We start from the raw sequence: 16,122 nt of genomic DNA on the forward strand, positions 1-16,122 counted from the left end.
ATCTAAAACTGAATTCTGATGAGGATGAACTCTAATTTCAGATCCCAATAATAGAGTTACTGTTAGTTATAATTAGTATTCAGATACCAAAAGTCATTATAATATTCTAGATATCCAGAAATCCAGTTCTTGAAAGTATAAATATAATTACAGATATCAACTATTGATATATGACTAGTTAAACTGAAATTTCAGATATCCAAATTTTAATAATGCCCATCCAAAATGCTGTTTTAGATACTTAAAAACATATTTTGACTTACCTTCAAAAAAGAAATGGGGCTCCATTTTAACATAAAATGTACAGGCTGACTAGTCACATTTCTATTATAGATAGCACTAAAGCATTCTACCTTGTCACAATTACAACACTCCTAGTCAGAATTGTATTTTAGATGTCACTAATTATATTTCTAGTAAGAACTACATTTACATCTACAAATCTGAACTTATTTTAAGTTGCTGTTTCAACATATAGGTGAGTATTATTGCACTTCTTGCAAAAGTTTCCACAAGAATGCATAAAGGAAAATGTTATCAATTGTTGCATGCGTACTTCCTAATGCAGCATTTAAGTGAGTGTTCATTTTTAATCTTTAACAACATTTTGGTCTATTCTTGTGTCACTTTGTTCTTTTTTTATACTGTGCTGACATGTAGTTAGGTTCATCTCCCATCAATGCCCAGGCTTACTTATGTATAGCCCCTTTCTCTATATATTATACACCAGGGTTGTGCGAAGATATATCTTAAATGCTATGCAGAAATGCCAACAAAATGCAACATTATAAGTTATTAATCGAAGAATGTGAAATAAGCTGTTTCAAATGTTATTAACACATGGTTAATAGAGTAAGATGTGTTAACCACTAGAAAACAACTGCTATACAGAGCCTAAAAACTACTGATAGCATTTGTGAAAACTGAATAAGAACTGAGAACTGTTTTAAGAATTGTCAAAACAATTTCAGAATAAGTGCATGTAGAAAGTACAAAAGAAACAAATCTTAAGGGCTTTGAACATTTACAATTTTGAGAAAATCATTCAGTAGTGGCAGAGGGGTTGGCTGTGAAATAACAAAATGGTAAAATAATTCAGATTAACTGAAGAAAAAATGCATAAAAGACTAAGCTCCCTAAACGTGGAAAATGAATACTGTAAAGTAAATTCAAGTGTTTTTGCTGGTTACATTTATTAAAAGTGTGTTAGTACTAATGTTGTTCTGGCTTTATGAATATAACTCAAATTTGTATTCTCTCTCCTCTCTTGTATTGTAGATTAAAACTCAGATAACATGTCTTTTCAAGTTTATACGTGTCTGTTTCATAGTTATTCAGCGAGTTTTACTAAAATGAAAATGGATGGATGGATGAATAAGACTGATGCGCCCTCTAGCGATGTCCAGAGCACGCTTTTTTTTTAAATCTAATCTGTCTAGGACTTCAATATCCAGAGTGCACTGCGAGTGAAAGAGTCCAACAGTTTTGCCTGTAGGAAAAACATAATAAAAACGCATATATTTAATATTATATATATTTTACACACGTTTAAAAATAATGTAACACGTTTTCTATTAATTAATGTAATTCTTTGTGTATTATGACAAATGTATTCTATTTTCAGACTCATGCGTACGCTTGGTTTCACTGGACCATTTGAAGTCAGCTAAATGTTCCATGCCAGTCCTTAGCCTTTGGTGTCATTGCTGAATGACCGAAGATGTCTCATAGCAGGTTGTTTGCCAGGCTGCTTTGTAAGTATTTTATTTGAGTGCAAGTTTTTCAACTTGCGATGTTTGATAGTCTAGTTTAAACAAGACAGTACATGACTTTGTTTATTTTTGCCGAGCTTAGTGAGCAGCCCTGCGCTGACAGCTGGGTTAGCTCCCACTGAGCCCTCAAAGTCAGACACATCAGCGGCGAAAGTAATCTGGGAAAGCTCCCTGACAGTTAGCCAACTGGCTTAGAGCTTCATTCACAGTTGGAAAAAAAAATACATTCACTCTTGAATGCAATCCCCAGTGTTTGACTCCGCTAACTTTATTTGAAGCACAGTTAGCTGTTTGGACAACTGCTGCTGAAGTGGCTAAATTAGCCGCAGGTTTAGCTTTCTTGCAGTTGGATTTATCCTCTATCTCTATAATGTTAGCCTTTAGCTTTGCTCCACGTATTATTTAGAGTTTTGTTGAAAAGATAGCAACGTGTACTACGCTAGATTATGACATTGGCACAGCTTTACTCCTATTGACCGTTTGAACTTTGCACATTGACATTGCACAGTTTTAAATGGGACTAGAAAGAGGCCAAAGTTCAATCACTGAGCTGCAGCTGCTGCTGTTTTCTGATAGATGTCAGTCAGGCTGCTTTACTCTTCAGACTTTATAAAAGACTTTTTAATGATCTGTCAAACCCTGGATGTTTTTTTTCTTCTCGGTATAATCATAAACTTCAACATATAAAATAAAAAAAGGGGTTAGATGTGAAGTAAAGGGAAGCTAAATGATGCATTAAATGTTTTTAAGCCCTTATATGAATATAAATCTCAAATTCTGCATGTTTTTTTGTTTGTTTTTTTCACACAACCTTTTTTTGCAATTAAAACTGTCTATTTGGGTTTGGTCTCCACAAACGGTGCACTTCTACAGAAACTAACTTTAACCTACTTTTCACAAAAAAATAGCTGGTTGAATAGGACTGTATGCAGAGCATTGATTGATAATTACTCTAATCTTGGCATTCACCTTCAGTATGATTTAGCCCATTCAGACACAAAAAAACTGTTTTATCATAGTTGTGGTTATATGTTTACGGCTGTTATCCCGCTACCGATCAACTCTGAACAGCTTCTTCGTTCCTTTGGATGATCCCCACATCATGATGCTACAACTACCGTGTCTCTCCTTGGGTATAATGTGTTCAGGGTGACATACTGAGTCAGTTTTCTGTCACAGCTATTTGATCTAATCTAACCTGAGTAACCTTCTTTAACCATCTTTTCCATCCGAAGGTCTTAGCCGTTCTGATATTTGGTTTTTATTTAGAGGTTGGACAGTAAACAGGACTAAGGGCTTTTTCACGTTTTGTCTACCAAGCCACATTTATTACTAACCACTTAAAAAAACAACAACACACAACTGACCAAATTGCTAAAAAAAAATCTGTACAGCATACATGACAAACACATAAAGTAAGTTACAAGCAAATGGAGTAAATAATATTGCTAACTTGGAGCTGTTTTGGCTGATTTGGTTTTTTTTTATGCAGATAAAACTCCAAACCTAAATCCAAACTCCACATGAGAATGTTCAGTTTATATCCATGTTTCCGGGATCCACACACTAATTGCTGTGCTGGTGAAATTTACAGCCCAGTTCTTGAAACTAATATTGCTTTTCCTTCCTCCATTTCCATGATACAAGTGAGATAGTGGTAACAAATGTTACATAAATCTCAATTTAAGCCAAATAAAGAACAAACGAATCAAACTAAACATTAACAATGACACAGGCTGCAGCCGTGCCTGTGCTTCATTTAATCTCATTTTTCTATTGGTTAATACCAATAGAAAAATAACACTAATAGTATCCAAAAAATATAATTCAGGCAATGTTTTGGTCCATCCTAATTCACATCTACACAAACTTCCACCAACAGAGGAAATGAATCAGACTTGGTTATAAATGGAATTAAAACCTCAGGTCTTAAATGCCCTGAAAACAACTGCATGTCATTCTTTTTCTGTTAAAATGTAAGAAGCTACTGTTTAAAAAAAAAGATTTATAATTTTTCTTCCACTTCAGATTTATGCACTTTGTGTTGTTCATTCACATGAACTCTTAATAGTATGCACTAAAGTTTAGGGGTGTAATGATTCAACATGTCAACATTTTTAGAGTCATTGATACTTTCTCTAAGTCAAACTGTTTCAGTGACAACAGATATTTTGTTAAAACGGCAAAACCCTGAGCTCATATCAACAAATGATTGTCTGTGTGGAAAAGAATTATCCATATGTTAAAAAACAACCTGTCCTGAATATCGACTATTGTGTCCCCTTATTGTTTAAATATCCACATCAATCACAGGAGAAAAACAAACCCGTAAAGAATGACGTCTTTTTTTAACATTCATGCTGCAACCTGGATCATCTGTGTTATGATGATTAATGACTGTTATACTGCGTGGAGCAGCTAATCTATGATTATGGAATAAAGGACAAAGATGCAGGTATTTCTCTATAGTGCAATTAGGAATACATATCTAAAATTCTCTTCTTGAATCGATAAAAACATTTTTTTAGGCTTGAGTCCTTTTTCATTTTTGTGTCTCTCAGCTGCAGTAAAACCTCTTTGCTGGAGCTTTTAGCTCCTCTTTGGATCATTGAGATCAGAGTGGAGTGATGACTGAGTTAAAACTTTTAGACTACGGAAAAAAAATCTGTTTTTTTTTTTCTTTTATACGTTGGTTAATAAAGTAGCTTATTAAATGTCAGGAAGCCATGGAAAAAAACAAAGGCCACCCTTAATTCCCAAAGCTCACGTTGACATTTCAGAAACTCATCCAGGTAAAGGTTTTTACTCAATAAGTAGCTAACATGATTAACTAATTTAACCTTGTTTTGTTTGTTTCATTTTATCTGTCAAAAAATCTTATAAATTCATGTTTTTTATATCAATTCCAGCATCGGGTGGAAACGTTTTTTTCTGCCAGATGATGGCCTCAGTGTTGCACTGTTTGCCATTCTATCAGTTTTCACACCTCGGTTCACTGGAACTTTTTAGAATAAAATCTGTGAAACGAAGCTGTAGGGACCTGCTGTGGTATTTTGTAAACAGGCATGCATGCCAAATCGGTATCTCAAACTTTTTGATATGCTCTCATCTCTAGTGCAAAAGCAAGCAAATTTGTTGATTCTAAAAACGTTTTAAATCTGTCCTCTTTAAAAGGTAGCCGTCAAGTCTGCACAAAGCTGATAGTGTTGCTTGGTAAACAGTACAAGGGATTTCTGCCAATACCGTGGAGAGATTTTAACTTGGCTTAAAATGAAGAAAAACTTAAAAATTTCCCTTCAATATTTTCCTTAGATGTGAAAAAGTATTCTTTGAATATTAGATCAGTGATATTTTATTGAACTGAATGTTTTCTAGCCACGTCCACCAGAGGCTTTGTGGAATAATGTCAGCTTGTGTATTGATGTCTTTCACCTGATTGCTCCCTGTGTTGCTTTTCTTCTGTATCGATCCAACAGTGCAGCAGAGTGGAGTCAGACACTGCTATACAGGAACGAGAAAGAACCTCTACATCAACAACAACACGAAGGTCATCTGCCAAGGATTCACAGGGAAGCAGGTTGGTAACAAATCCCATTTGGATTCTTTCTTTTCACCACTTCAGATACATGTAACACTTTTAGTAAAGTCTTTAACTTTTCATTAGTTCACTTAAAGAGTAATTATCAGGTTTTATAACCATTGAAGAACGTGCAGTATATCTGTGTTATCCAGTGTATGAGCTGGAAATGGAAACATTGGTGTAATTGTTTTATAGCCAAAGCGGTTTTATTTTAAACACTCAGTGGGTTAGATATTAACTACTGTTAGAATCATATCATGGCATAAATACTCTACATTCTTAACTTCTTTCCGCAAGTTTTTGTTTTGCCTTTATATAAGGTCCTGTCTTAAAATGAATTACTTTCATTTTTCACTGTGACTTTTTTTTTTTATCCCAGCAACAATCCTTCAACACTTAATCAATTCATAGGACGACAGTAATAAATCTGAATGACAGATTGTTTATTCCTGAAGTTAATCTTTAAGAATGGAAAAGCTGAGGAGGTTCTCATTAAAACAAGGCAAGGATGATAAAAGTCTTGACAAAGTGAGCTCAATAAGCCAGAGGCCTGGTTCTCACAGATTCATATCCGCCCTCTGTCCTTTGGCACATTTGTTTCTCCAGTTTAACATCTAAGGTTGTTAAATAAGTTCCGGTGAACACTCCTGGTAATTAAAGGAAGACGAGAAATGAAGTAAGTGCTATTGAGTGCACACGGCCATGTCCTCCTGGCTTGATAAGCAGGCAATTTTTCTAAATTATTGACCCAACATTTTGGATTGTAATGACCACCAAAAACAGCAGAGTTAGCAGGGTGAAAGAGTCTATTACAAATGAAGGTGAAAATGCTGATGCATGGCTTCCAATTCTACCTAATAGGCTAGTTATCATTTTTTCATTAAGGTCATTTATTTCCACTTCTCGTTTCTGCTAAGGCTGCTTCGTCTGCATTGTTTTTATCTTCGCCTTTAACTGATTACATCCTCTATGGGTTAGTCTGGCAGAAAATCACTTTTTGCACCAGTTATCTCAGAAATATCTAAGCGTATTAAATTACAGTCCAATACAGGTTTCTGCTATTTTAGTTGGATGCTTTTGTTAAACTCACAATTTTTATTTTTAAATGATCCTTGAAGGTGATAATTGTGATAAGTTGTAATGTTTACCTAATTTTGCCATAATGATCAACCTTCTCATCACATGCTCTCTTTAACATCCGATCTTCCTTTCCTGCAGCTTTAAAGCCAGTTCAATTCTTGCTCATTTAAATCGATGCATATTGCTAACAGTAATTAATATTATTACCTCCACCGAGGAGGTTATGTTTTCATCTTTGTTGGTTTTCCTTCTGTTTGTCTGTTTTCAAAATAACTAAAACATTTGTAACGATTCAGTTATGGTGATGATCCGGATCACCATCTGGATCCAGGAAGTTTTTGAAAGATAATGTGAATGCAGGTATTAGCTGAAGGTGGAAATTCACAATATTTTGGGAAATGAGCTACGACGCAGAGATCTGCGCTCTCTGAGTGCTTTCCAAGTTTACCAAGCAACTATCTCTGATAATAAGCTATCTGAGGTTTATCCAAGACATGCATAAAGACATTTGTCTTCCCAAGTTGGTCCAAGTTGTTGTTCTCTTTCAGGTGATTAGTGAGGCCGTTGATTGATTATTTTATTTTATTATTATTATTATTATTAAATCACAGTTCTTAGGGGGAAAAATCTGAACCAGATAGTTTATCAGGAAAGAAAAAGAAAAAACAATATAAAAAATAAGCTGGATTAGTGATTTCCAGTGCTCGGGTAATGAAATACAACAAAACACTTAAAGGCACACTGTGTAACCTTTGGCCACTAGAGGGGCTAGACTTGTAACATCAAAAATAATAACAAAGACATATTACTGTATACTAGGAGTGTTAGTAAAATTGAGAGGAGACAATCGGTTTTACATCCGGCTTCTTCTTTGAGCCTGCAACAGCAAACAAACTCCTTTCCATGAATGACTCTCGTTTTTCCTTGAGCACGATCCCTTTCACTTTTTCTCTTTTAAGCCTCCTCAGAAGGTTTAAACTGTTTCCTTGCCTCAGCCATGACCAGTAGTCGAGCAGGCAGAAAAATGGTAGAGCAAAAGGCTTAGCTCCATGATGATATAAGAGCTTGTTGCTGTAAGGAGATTTGTTCTTCAAGGTCACACGACCTGGCAAACGATCGTGCATCTTCTCCCAACTTACATAGGCAGTATTTTAAAAGGGGAACCCTGCTCATAGCATTGATCGTGTGAAGAAAAAATATCAATTTGAGCTCAAATCTTGTTTCTAACATTTAAAGATTCAGAATTCTCATTTTCTTCAAAAACGATTTTTTTTGTGGGTGCGAACGTGCCTTATCAGGCACCGTAGTGTTTGGCGAAACCAATGAGCAGCGTGAGCTATGCACAGACATGCAAGCATTAGCCTAGCAGGCTACAGATTGGTGTGTAGTGTTGTGTGAGCTACTGTGTTTGTTGCCGCTAAAGTATGGAGGACAAAGAAAAAAAAATTCAACCGCCTCCACGGTCTTTAAAAGCAACCATTTGGAAACCCTTTGGATTTTACCTTCAATCTGGCCCAGATAAGAAAGGGCTTGACATGACTCATGCGATTTGCAGAGATCACAACGGTAAAGTTAATTATTTCGGGAGTACTTAAAATCCCAGTTCTCATATCGAAAGACATCACCCAGAGTTTTTGGTAGAATTGGATAATTCAGTAAAGACAGTGCCAACACGACCAGCGCACACTTCACCACTTTGAAAAACTGCCACATAATTGTGAACGGGCAAAGAAGATAACAAAATCCAAGGCTTGTTTTTATCGCAAAAGATCCTGAGAACCATTTTGAATCGTAAATTAATCTTTTCTGAATCGAATCATTTGGATTTAAAAGAATCGGAAAAAAATCTAAATGTGACCCCAAGAATCGATTCTAAATCGAATTGTGGGAATCCCAAAGATTCACAGCCCTACTGTCAAGTGCTGTATTTTGGCCTGAGGAATCATTTAAAATAACTCATATGTATCGACTCTTAAGGTCACAAAGTCTGCAGTATGCCTTTAAGATCATCCAAAGTCAGCCTGACAGCTTTTCAAACTGATAGAAATAATATAAATTTAAGAATATATATTTTTTTGTTTGTTTTGTCTTTTTCTTTAATTTGAGTTCTTACAAAACAGGATGATGAGACAGAAAATATTTGTTTTACTTTCCATTTCTATCATTTATCCAGTGGATAAGAAGATTGGCCAATTTCCTACTGATCTGTTCCGATCTGTCATTGGAAAGACTTAGACTTACTTAGACTTTGACAACTTTTGTCATTTTGTATACACAGTGTACACAAAATTTCGTTTTTGTACAGCTCTCATGACATTTCCATTTCTGAAAGCGTAGCAGTGATAAAATGTAGACAGTGTGGGGAAAAAAAAAACAAGGTGCCGAAGAAAACATAGTGCAAGTCGAATTTTGAAAGAAAAATAACTTACTTATTGATACATTTAAACTAAAAGCTCAAACTCATTTTCAGCCTGTAGATACATCAACCAACCACAAGTGATTTAAGTACTTTATTTTAGTTTTGGTTAAGAGCAGACACTTTAAAGAATGTTAATTTTAGTGAATCATTGAACTCCTTGTTTATCAGGTGGATTTACAACTACAACCTCAAAGAACCTACAGTACATGATTCTTATTCATGTTAGAATCCTTTCAAATGAGATAAGAGAGACTAAGGAATGACAGCCCTCAAAGTAAACCTGAAATAGATATCAGCAAAAAGAATGAATATGAATTGTCTTTCTTGTCAAAAACTATTGTCTTTTATATTTGTTTTTGAGTTTCCTTTCAGATATGACCCATTATTGTTCTCTGAGCTATACGCAAACATTTGGAAGTGTCATAATTAAAATTCCCATAATGTTGCGCCACAGATGTCACACTTCCTCCTTGGAGTATGTGATGCTGACAGCATGTGAAATATCCCTGCAAAGTCTCTTCCTTGCGAAATATTATACAGCCAGTATCACAGGGGAATACCCAGGCTGCTTTTTAATTTGTTTTTCAAATGCTCTGCCAGGAGATTAAACTAATATCACACCATTATTTATTTGTGAAGGACATTTCGATTCCTTCTCACTAAATAAATTTTCTGCTGGCTTCATCTTCCCCCGTAAAGCTCAGCCTTTACCCAGCTCCTGAGGTGATTAATCCTGGATGGAAGCATATTTTCTCCTAAACGTCTCTGCAATGATATCTCAATGGTGATGCTCTAGAAGAAGCTGTGTTCATCACTCACACATGCACACTGATTCTTGTTTCTTCCTCTCTGGTAGGGAACGTTTCACAGTCAGCAGGCTCTCGATTATGGCTCCCAGTTAGTTGGAGGAGTTTCTCCTGGTAAAGGTGGGAAAACACACCTTGGTCTGCCAGTCTTCAACTCTGTCAAGGAGGCAAGTCTTTCTTTTTACATGTTTAAATATATGGAAAGAACAGATAATAAGGGCACAAGCATCTACCCTGTGTTGGATGTTTATACAACTACCTACCATTGGGTGGCACTGTTTGATAAGCTCAGAATTAGTTTCTTTCAACAACTTTCATTCATTGTTTCAGGCAAAGGATGGTACAGGGGCTGATGCATCTGTGATCTATGTACCGCCTCCTTTCGCGGCTGCAGCCATCATAGAGGCAATAGATGCAGAGATACCCCTAGTGGTTTGTATCACTGAGGGTATTCCCCAGCAGGACATGGTAAAAGTCAAGCATAAGCTTCTGCGTCAGAGCGCCACCCGCCTCGTAGGCCCCAACTGCCCAGGAGTCATCAATGTAAGCATGCACACAAATTTATGATGATGCTGATGTTGGGTTTAAAAAAAGATGGCAAGTAGAGTTTTTATTACATGGACTGCTGTGTATTTTCAATTCAGTGAATAAATAGGATATTATCTGAAACTGAAATCTATTTTTATTAATTTTACTTATTGCAAATATATGATTATGGTCATGTAAAAAGAAACAATTCCCAGAAAATGAAGCTTTATTTTGAAAAAGAAGAGGTTCCTGATCAGCTTTTTAGAAAAAGAATTTGTGAAAAATAACAATAATGATTTGGTTTATATATTTATTTTATACAAGTTTATATTGGTAAATAAACAATATTTTGTCTTTTTATAAAAAGTAGATGTCATTACTGTCTTTATTTTGCAGCCAGGAGAATGCAAGATTGGTATTATGCCAGGACACATTCACAAAAAAGGAAGAATTGGTGAGAATATTTAATCTCTAAATCTTTACAGTTGTTTTATTTCATTAAAAAATGTACTTGGCAAGATCTTTGAAATATTATTTATAAACAACAAATATGCATTTTTTATTCCAAGTAGTGCTGGTCTAGCCTAGTAAACTAGCCCCACCCGCCAGCGGCCAAAATCATGTTTGCCTGCGAGTGGTCTAGCCTCGATCAATGCCCCAGGCCCTAGAACTGGAGGGCCAATCACAACGCAGAGATGTGTTGAATTTCTGGATGCAAAGCGGGCGGGGTTTTGAGGGTGTGACGACAAAGCTGCGCGACGCTGGAGAAAGCACAACAAGGAAGATGGCAACAACTATTGAACAGTAGCATGCACTGCGGCAGCAGCAGCTTTTAATGGAGCGCTCCATTGAAAGTTAAAAGTTCTCTTTCTGTTGCTGTTGTTCAATAAAAGTACATTTTAAGATCATTTGAGGCGAGAATATTATACTTTAAAGTGTCACTATATGGTTCTTTTACTGATTTAATGCGTAATTAAAAAAACAATTTCCGAAGTTGAGAGGACAGTGGCAACCAGTGGTCCTCTCTTGGCATAGTCGTTCGTGAAGGACCGCTGGCTCTGATGGCGATTTTTGACTCAGCTTTGGAATCAGTTTTGGAAGCATTAGACGTGAGGTTTTCGTTGAAACGTGAGCAGGAAGAGGCTCTACGCTCATTAATTTTTAAGAAGGACGTATTTGCCGTTTTACCGACAGGCTGTTTGTTTACGCTCCCCCACCAGCTTTCTGTCATGCTTACTACGTCACAGTGAGCTCATTGGTCAGAGCGTTGGCCAATAGGCACAGACAGCAGTTTGAAAAAAAAAACGGGTTCTCATCAACAACCTTCCGATGTCTCATTCATCGGGGCCAGACTAAATTAGATCTTTAATCTCACATTTAGTCTGGTTTATCAGTGTGGTTTATCAGGCTAGTGCTGGTCACATTTACTGGCACCTCTGCTGCACCCCTGAAGTATTTATTTATTGCAGGTGCATGATATTCTTTTTTACAATTTAGTCACTTAACTCAGTTTATTTATATATATCAAAATAACTAGTGATGCAATTATTAAAACTCCTGCTGTCAGACCACCAAATAACCCCCATTGTGCCAGTAGGGCAGAGTTAAGTCCTCCATAATATTTACAAAGTTTGGGACTTTTAACCTCCTGGGGAACCAATTCTAGTTTGTTGTTTCTAAAAGTTGAAAATGAGACTATATATTGTTAACTGTGGGGCCCTGATTTCCTGGTATCTACAAAAAATGTATTATGAGGAAGCATGCTCTGGAGAATAAAAGTGAATGTTTTTCCAAATAAAATGAAAGCTCTGTGTTTGTTAACGTTTTCGCCATACAACCCCCGCACAATGGAGCCAGTTAAAATGCTTTAAAACTAAAATAATAATTGGAGGAAATAGTTGGGTCTTTTTTTCTACTGTAGAAACAAACTCTTTAGTAGCTACTGTCAACAAAGGCTCCCAGAGTTTCACATTAAAAACTTTGGGATTTTAGGGGTGCCATCCATTTTAACAAGGTTTCCGGGGTAGCATATCAGAGTTTCAATTAAACCTAATGTTTTTTCATACATTCATCCTGAAATGTTTTATTTGATTCCATTTAAAGTCCCAACAGAATTCAGCAAAACCCAAATCTTTACATTCATTAGTAGGACAGAGAAGGATCTTTTCAGGCCTCCAAAAAAGACTGGTTACCATGATGATTGTTACACAGACTTGATGACTCCAAGATTCACTGCATTTATTATTAGTAAGACTGTTGCCTCTCTAATCATCCTGCTCACAGTGAACTTGTTGCAGGATGAGTCCTCTAACAAACACTTTACAACACTCTAAAATAAACACTTTACAACACTCTGAGAGCAGAGTCAATTCTTTCTAAATGCCCCTGTGTCTCATAGAGCCCTCTCTTCCTTGGAGAAACATTCCAGTCCTGCTAAAAACCTTTTCTTCTTGTTAGAATGCTTGCCAAGTCAGGCAAGTCAGTGGAGTGGACTGATTAAAAGGTCACGACCCAGACATGTCGTCCGTCTGCAACAACCTTTATACGGCGGGCATGTGAAGGAATAGAAATGGAAAAACACTCAATGCTAATGCATTTCTTTTTATAACCTTCTATAAAATCCCTCAAAGATCTCCTGCAATCGACAGCTTGATAAGCATCATGTGTAGTTACCCAGTGAACCTTTACAGAATGTTGGTTTTTATGGAACAAAATAATAATATCCACTGGCTTCTTTGTGCAAGAGCTGCTTCAAAGCTAAGGTAACAGACTTGTTTATCTTCACTGGCACGATGAAGTCATTCCGTTAAAACGTTAAAAATGGAAATGAGATATCCACATGCTTTACAATGTCTCTGAAAATCTCTCTTTCAGGCATCGTTTCAAGATCGGGTACCCTGACATATGAAGCTGTGCATCAGACTACACAAGTAGGCCTGGGCCAGTCACTCTGTGTCGGTGAGTTACTGCTGACATGTTACATACATTCAATTAAACACATTTAGTTTCATTAAACACATTTACTAGGTAGGATTAAAGTAAAATTGGGCTTTCTGGGGAAAAAACTGCTATTTGCTCATAGCAGCATGCGATTAAACTGATCCTCTATATGTCATGAGTCATGGTGAACTTGCAAACTGTTGAGGCTGAGGAAAACATGCATGATGCCTTCCATGGAACTTTAGACAATGCAATATTTGAACCATTTATTGTTTTTTCAGTTCAAGACATTTATAATTGACAACATTCAAATGCAGCATTACATAAATATTGATACCCAGAACACATACGGATAGAAATCAGACTTTTTACAGATCCATTAGCCGGACTCCCTCTCACTAGTATTTTATTATGGAGCATCTTGGACATATTGAGTAAAATTCAGCTTCATCATTATTTAAACAGTTTAATTATGGAGTATCCCTCCAGTCAGGCTTTATGAAGCCAAAGCTGCAACAGTGTTAAATATTAGAAAGTTCATTAAGACTGTGGGGCTGCTTGACACTGTTTAAAATCTTTGAGGTTCCTTTGGGCTGCAAATTATAGATAGTCCAGAACTTAATATCAGCCTCATTTTTATTTCTGGTCATATAATTAATTTTGTCATTTATTTTAGAGAAACTGCCTTTTTTTTTCCAACATAATTTTGATCCCACGCTATTGGCTCAGAGAGCTTGCAGGCCATGATTCACTTTAATTACACATTGTAAGTTGAAAAGGCTAGAATAGCAGGTTTGCTGTCCTCTGTTCAACCTTTTATCTGATAGCTTTTACAGCTTCAGAGGGGTCATGACATGTCATAAAAAATATATATATATTTTTAAAAGCATCCTTTATGTTTCCACTGTCTTAATTTTAATGAAAATATGAAACTGTGACTCCTCATTCAGGAACAACTTCATGCAAGAGTGCTGCAACCTTCCCTCCATTTCCCTCTCAACTCAACAATTTTTTTTCCCCAGCATTTTTTATTATTCTTACACTGTCACAATTACAGCGCAACGAAACTCCCTCTCTGCATTTAACCCATCCCCTTGGGGAGCAGTGGGCTGCCATTGTACAGCGCCTGGGGGGCACTCTTTAAGGGTCTTTGCTCATAGCCTGGATGCCATTCCGAACTTAGTCCCGCCCACAACGTTTGAGGTCGGGAAGTTCGGTCTGGCATTGCTCAATAGTAGCGTGAGTATGCTCGCACAATATCTGGCGGGCCAATCAAATTGTCAGGGCGGGCTTTATACGATGATGGACAGATGATCAACAGTAATGTAATCAACCACGTCACCAAAGCGCGCTTGGGTGACAACAACATTGGCTGCCGCTGGAGAGTTGAGGTGTGTAGATTCTGCTATTAGGTCTGTTCTAGAAGATATCGACAGGAAATTAATTTTAAAAGAGGAACAGAGAAACGCGATCAAGGCTCATCTTCTTATTATAGGCGTGAAACTGCACGCTTTGATTTTTGTGGACAACAACTATGCCTCGCTTAACATACGTCACGCACTCCGTTGCTCTTATTGGTTGTAGGTCTATCCAATTGAGTGCAGAGGCATTTTTTTTCCTGGTTCATTCGAAACACGCCCCATAATCACAGCTCTATGGAGCAGTATCAGACTCATATTCTGACTAGAATTGAGTCGGACTACGTCAGGCTACTTTGCTCAGGGAGTGGGTTTCAAACTCACAATCTCATGATTCCAACCTCTATACTCCAACCACTAGGCCACCACTCCCCATAACAACCATGATTTAAAAACATAAAATAAAGAAAGAAAACTAAAATATATATATATATTTTTTTGTATTTAATTATTTTACCTTTGGAAATCTTACTTTTTTGGTTCCTTTTATTTTTTATTTTTTTAGGCACTGCACTGTTATCTTTTCTTAGCAAAGTTTGGTTGGCAAAACAGAAAAGAAACAAAAAAAAACACATTTTACAGTAAATTAATTCAGGTCTTTCTAAGTTGAAGCTCTATTGTCAAATTATCTCAATGTTTTAAACAGTTTATGACTTTATTTTGCTAAACCTGTAAGTTAGAGTACATAAAATACAAAAACATTGTTTCTTAAGTTTTGTTTTTAAAAGGTGGTGATCTACTGTTTTGCTTGTTTTTGTAAAGACCAATGGAGCATTCCCCTCTACAGCTCCTACGGACACTCTAGAAGTACAGTTTTAGTTTTTTAATTCGACAAAATAAAATAAAAAAAATAACACAAACGATAGTCTCATGCTGCTCATACTGGCAATCATGAAGCAGATTGACTTCTTTCTACACTTTTATGTTGTTGCCATAGAAATATTGGTTCGTTAATAATGCATTGTGGGAACCAGTGCAGTTCTCAACATTAGTAGATGCATCTTATATTGGTTTGGCCATAAATATGAGAAAGCATCTTTATCCCCCCACATTCATAACCTTTTAATACTGCATTATTATTTTTTTATGTGGATGTTCTCCCATATTTCTATGGATTGTAAAATAAGTCTTAGAATGTGGTTTGTAGATGCAAAAGTGCTGTTCTTGGAAAAAGCGTGGCTGTAAAGGTTAAAGATGGACAAAAAAAAAAGACAAATCACAGCTCAGACCACTTTATATTTATTTCAAACAAGATTCCGTAGATATTTGCTGCTCTGAGGTGTGTTGCTTTTGTAATTTGGCTTCTTGTGGGTTAGTAAGGTTTGCTTCTTGTCTCAGAGCTATTTTCATGGTACAAAGTTGCAACAAACCAGCTGTGAGCTGCCTGCTCAAGGCACTTCATTTGAGACAAACTCATGACTTTGAGCCCGACTCTCTGTCAGGTGTTGGTAAAGACCATAAATATAAGGAAAAACCTTTGGCTTGCTGTAGGTAATAATAAAAGTTATCCTGCCTTGGTCTGAAAGAAAGTTAAATTAACAGCTGTTAACAGCTAATCATAAAAATAAAAGAAAAGCAG

The 16,122-nt window shown here is 36.4% G+C and overlaps 1 protein-coding gene across 3 annotated transcripts in view; it reads left to right on the forward strand.

The window, feature by feature from the left end:
- Window positions 1-1,640: 1,640 nt before the first annotated feature.
- Window positions 1,641-16,122, forward strand: part of suclg1 (succinate-CoA ligase, alpha subunit) — a 29,118-nt gene continuing 14,636 nt past the window's right edge. For all 3 annotated transcript variants that reach the window (XM_015397647.1, XM_015397646.1, XM_015397645.1), the window contains exons 1-6: window positions 1,641-1,754; window positions 5,249-5,349; window positions 9,708-9,824; window positions 9,988-10,200; window positions 10,582-10,639; window positions 13,060-13,143. In XM_015397647.1, coding sequence (XP_015253133.1) covers window positions 1,721-1,754; window positions 5,249-5,349; window positions 9,708-9,824; window positions 9,988-10,200; window positions 10,582-10,639; window positions 13,060-13,143 — 607 coding nt within the window. In that variant the 5' untranslated portion in view covers window positions 1,641-1,720. The remainder of the gene's footprint in view (window positions 1,755-5,248; window positions 5,350-9,707; window positions 9,825-9,987; window positions 10,201-10,581; window positions 10,640-13,059; window positions 13,144-16,122) is intronic.

The sequence above is a fragment of the Cyprinodon variegatus genome, unplaced genomic scaffold (assembly GCF_000732505.1).
Source record: "Cyprinodon variegatus isolate N-32 unplaced genomic scaffold, C_variegatus-1.0 Scaffold878, whole genome shotgun sequence".
Taxonomy (NCBI): domain Eukaryota; kingdom Metazoa; phylum Chordata; class Actinopteri; order Cyprinodontiformes; family Cyprinodontidae; genus Cyprinodon; species Cyprinodon variegatus.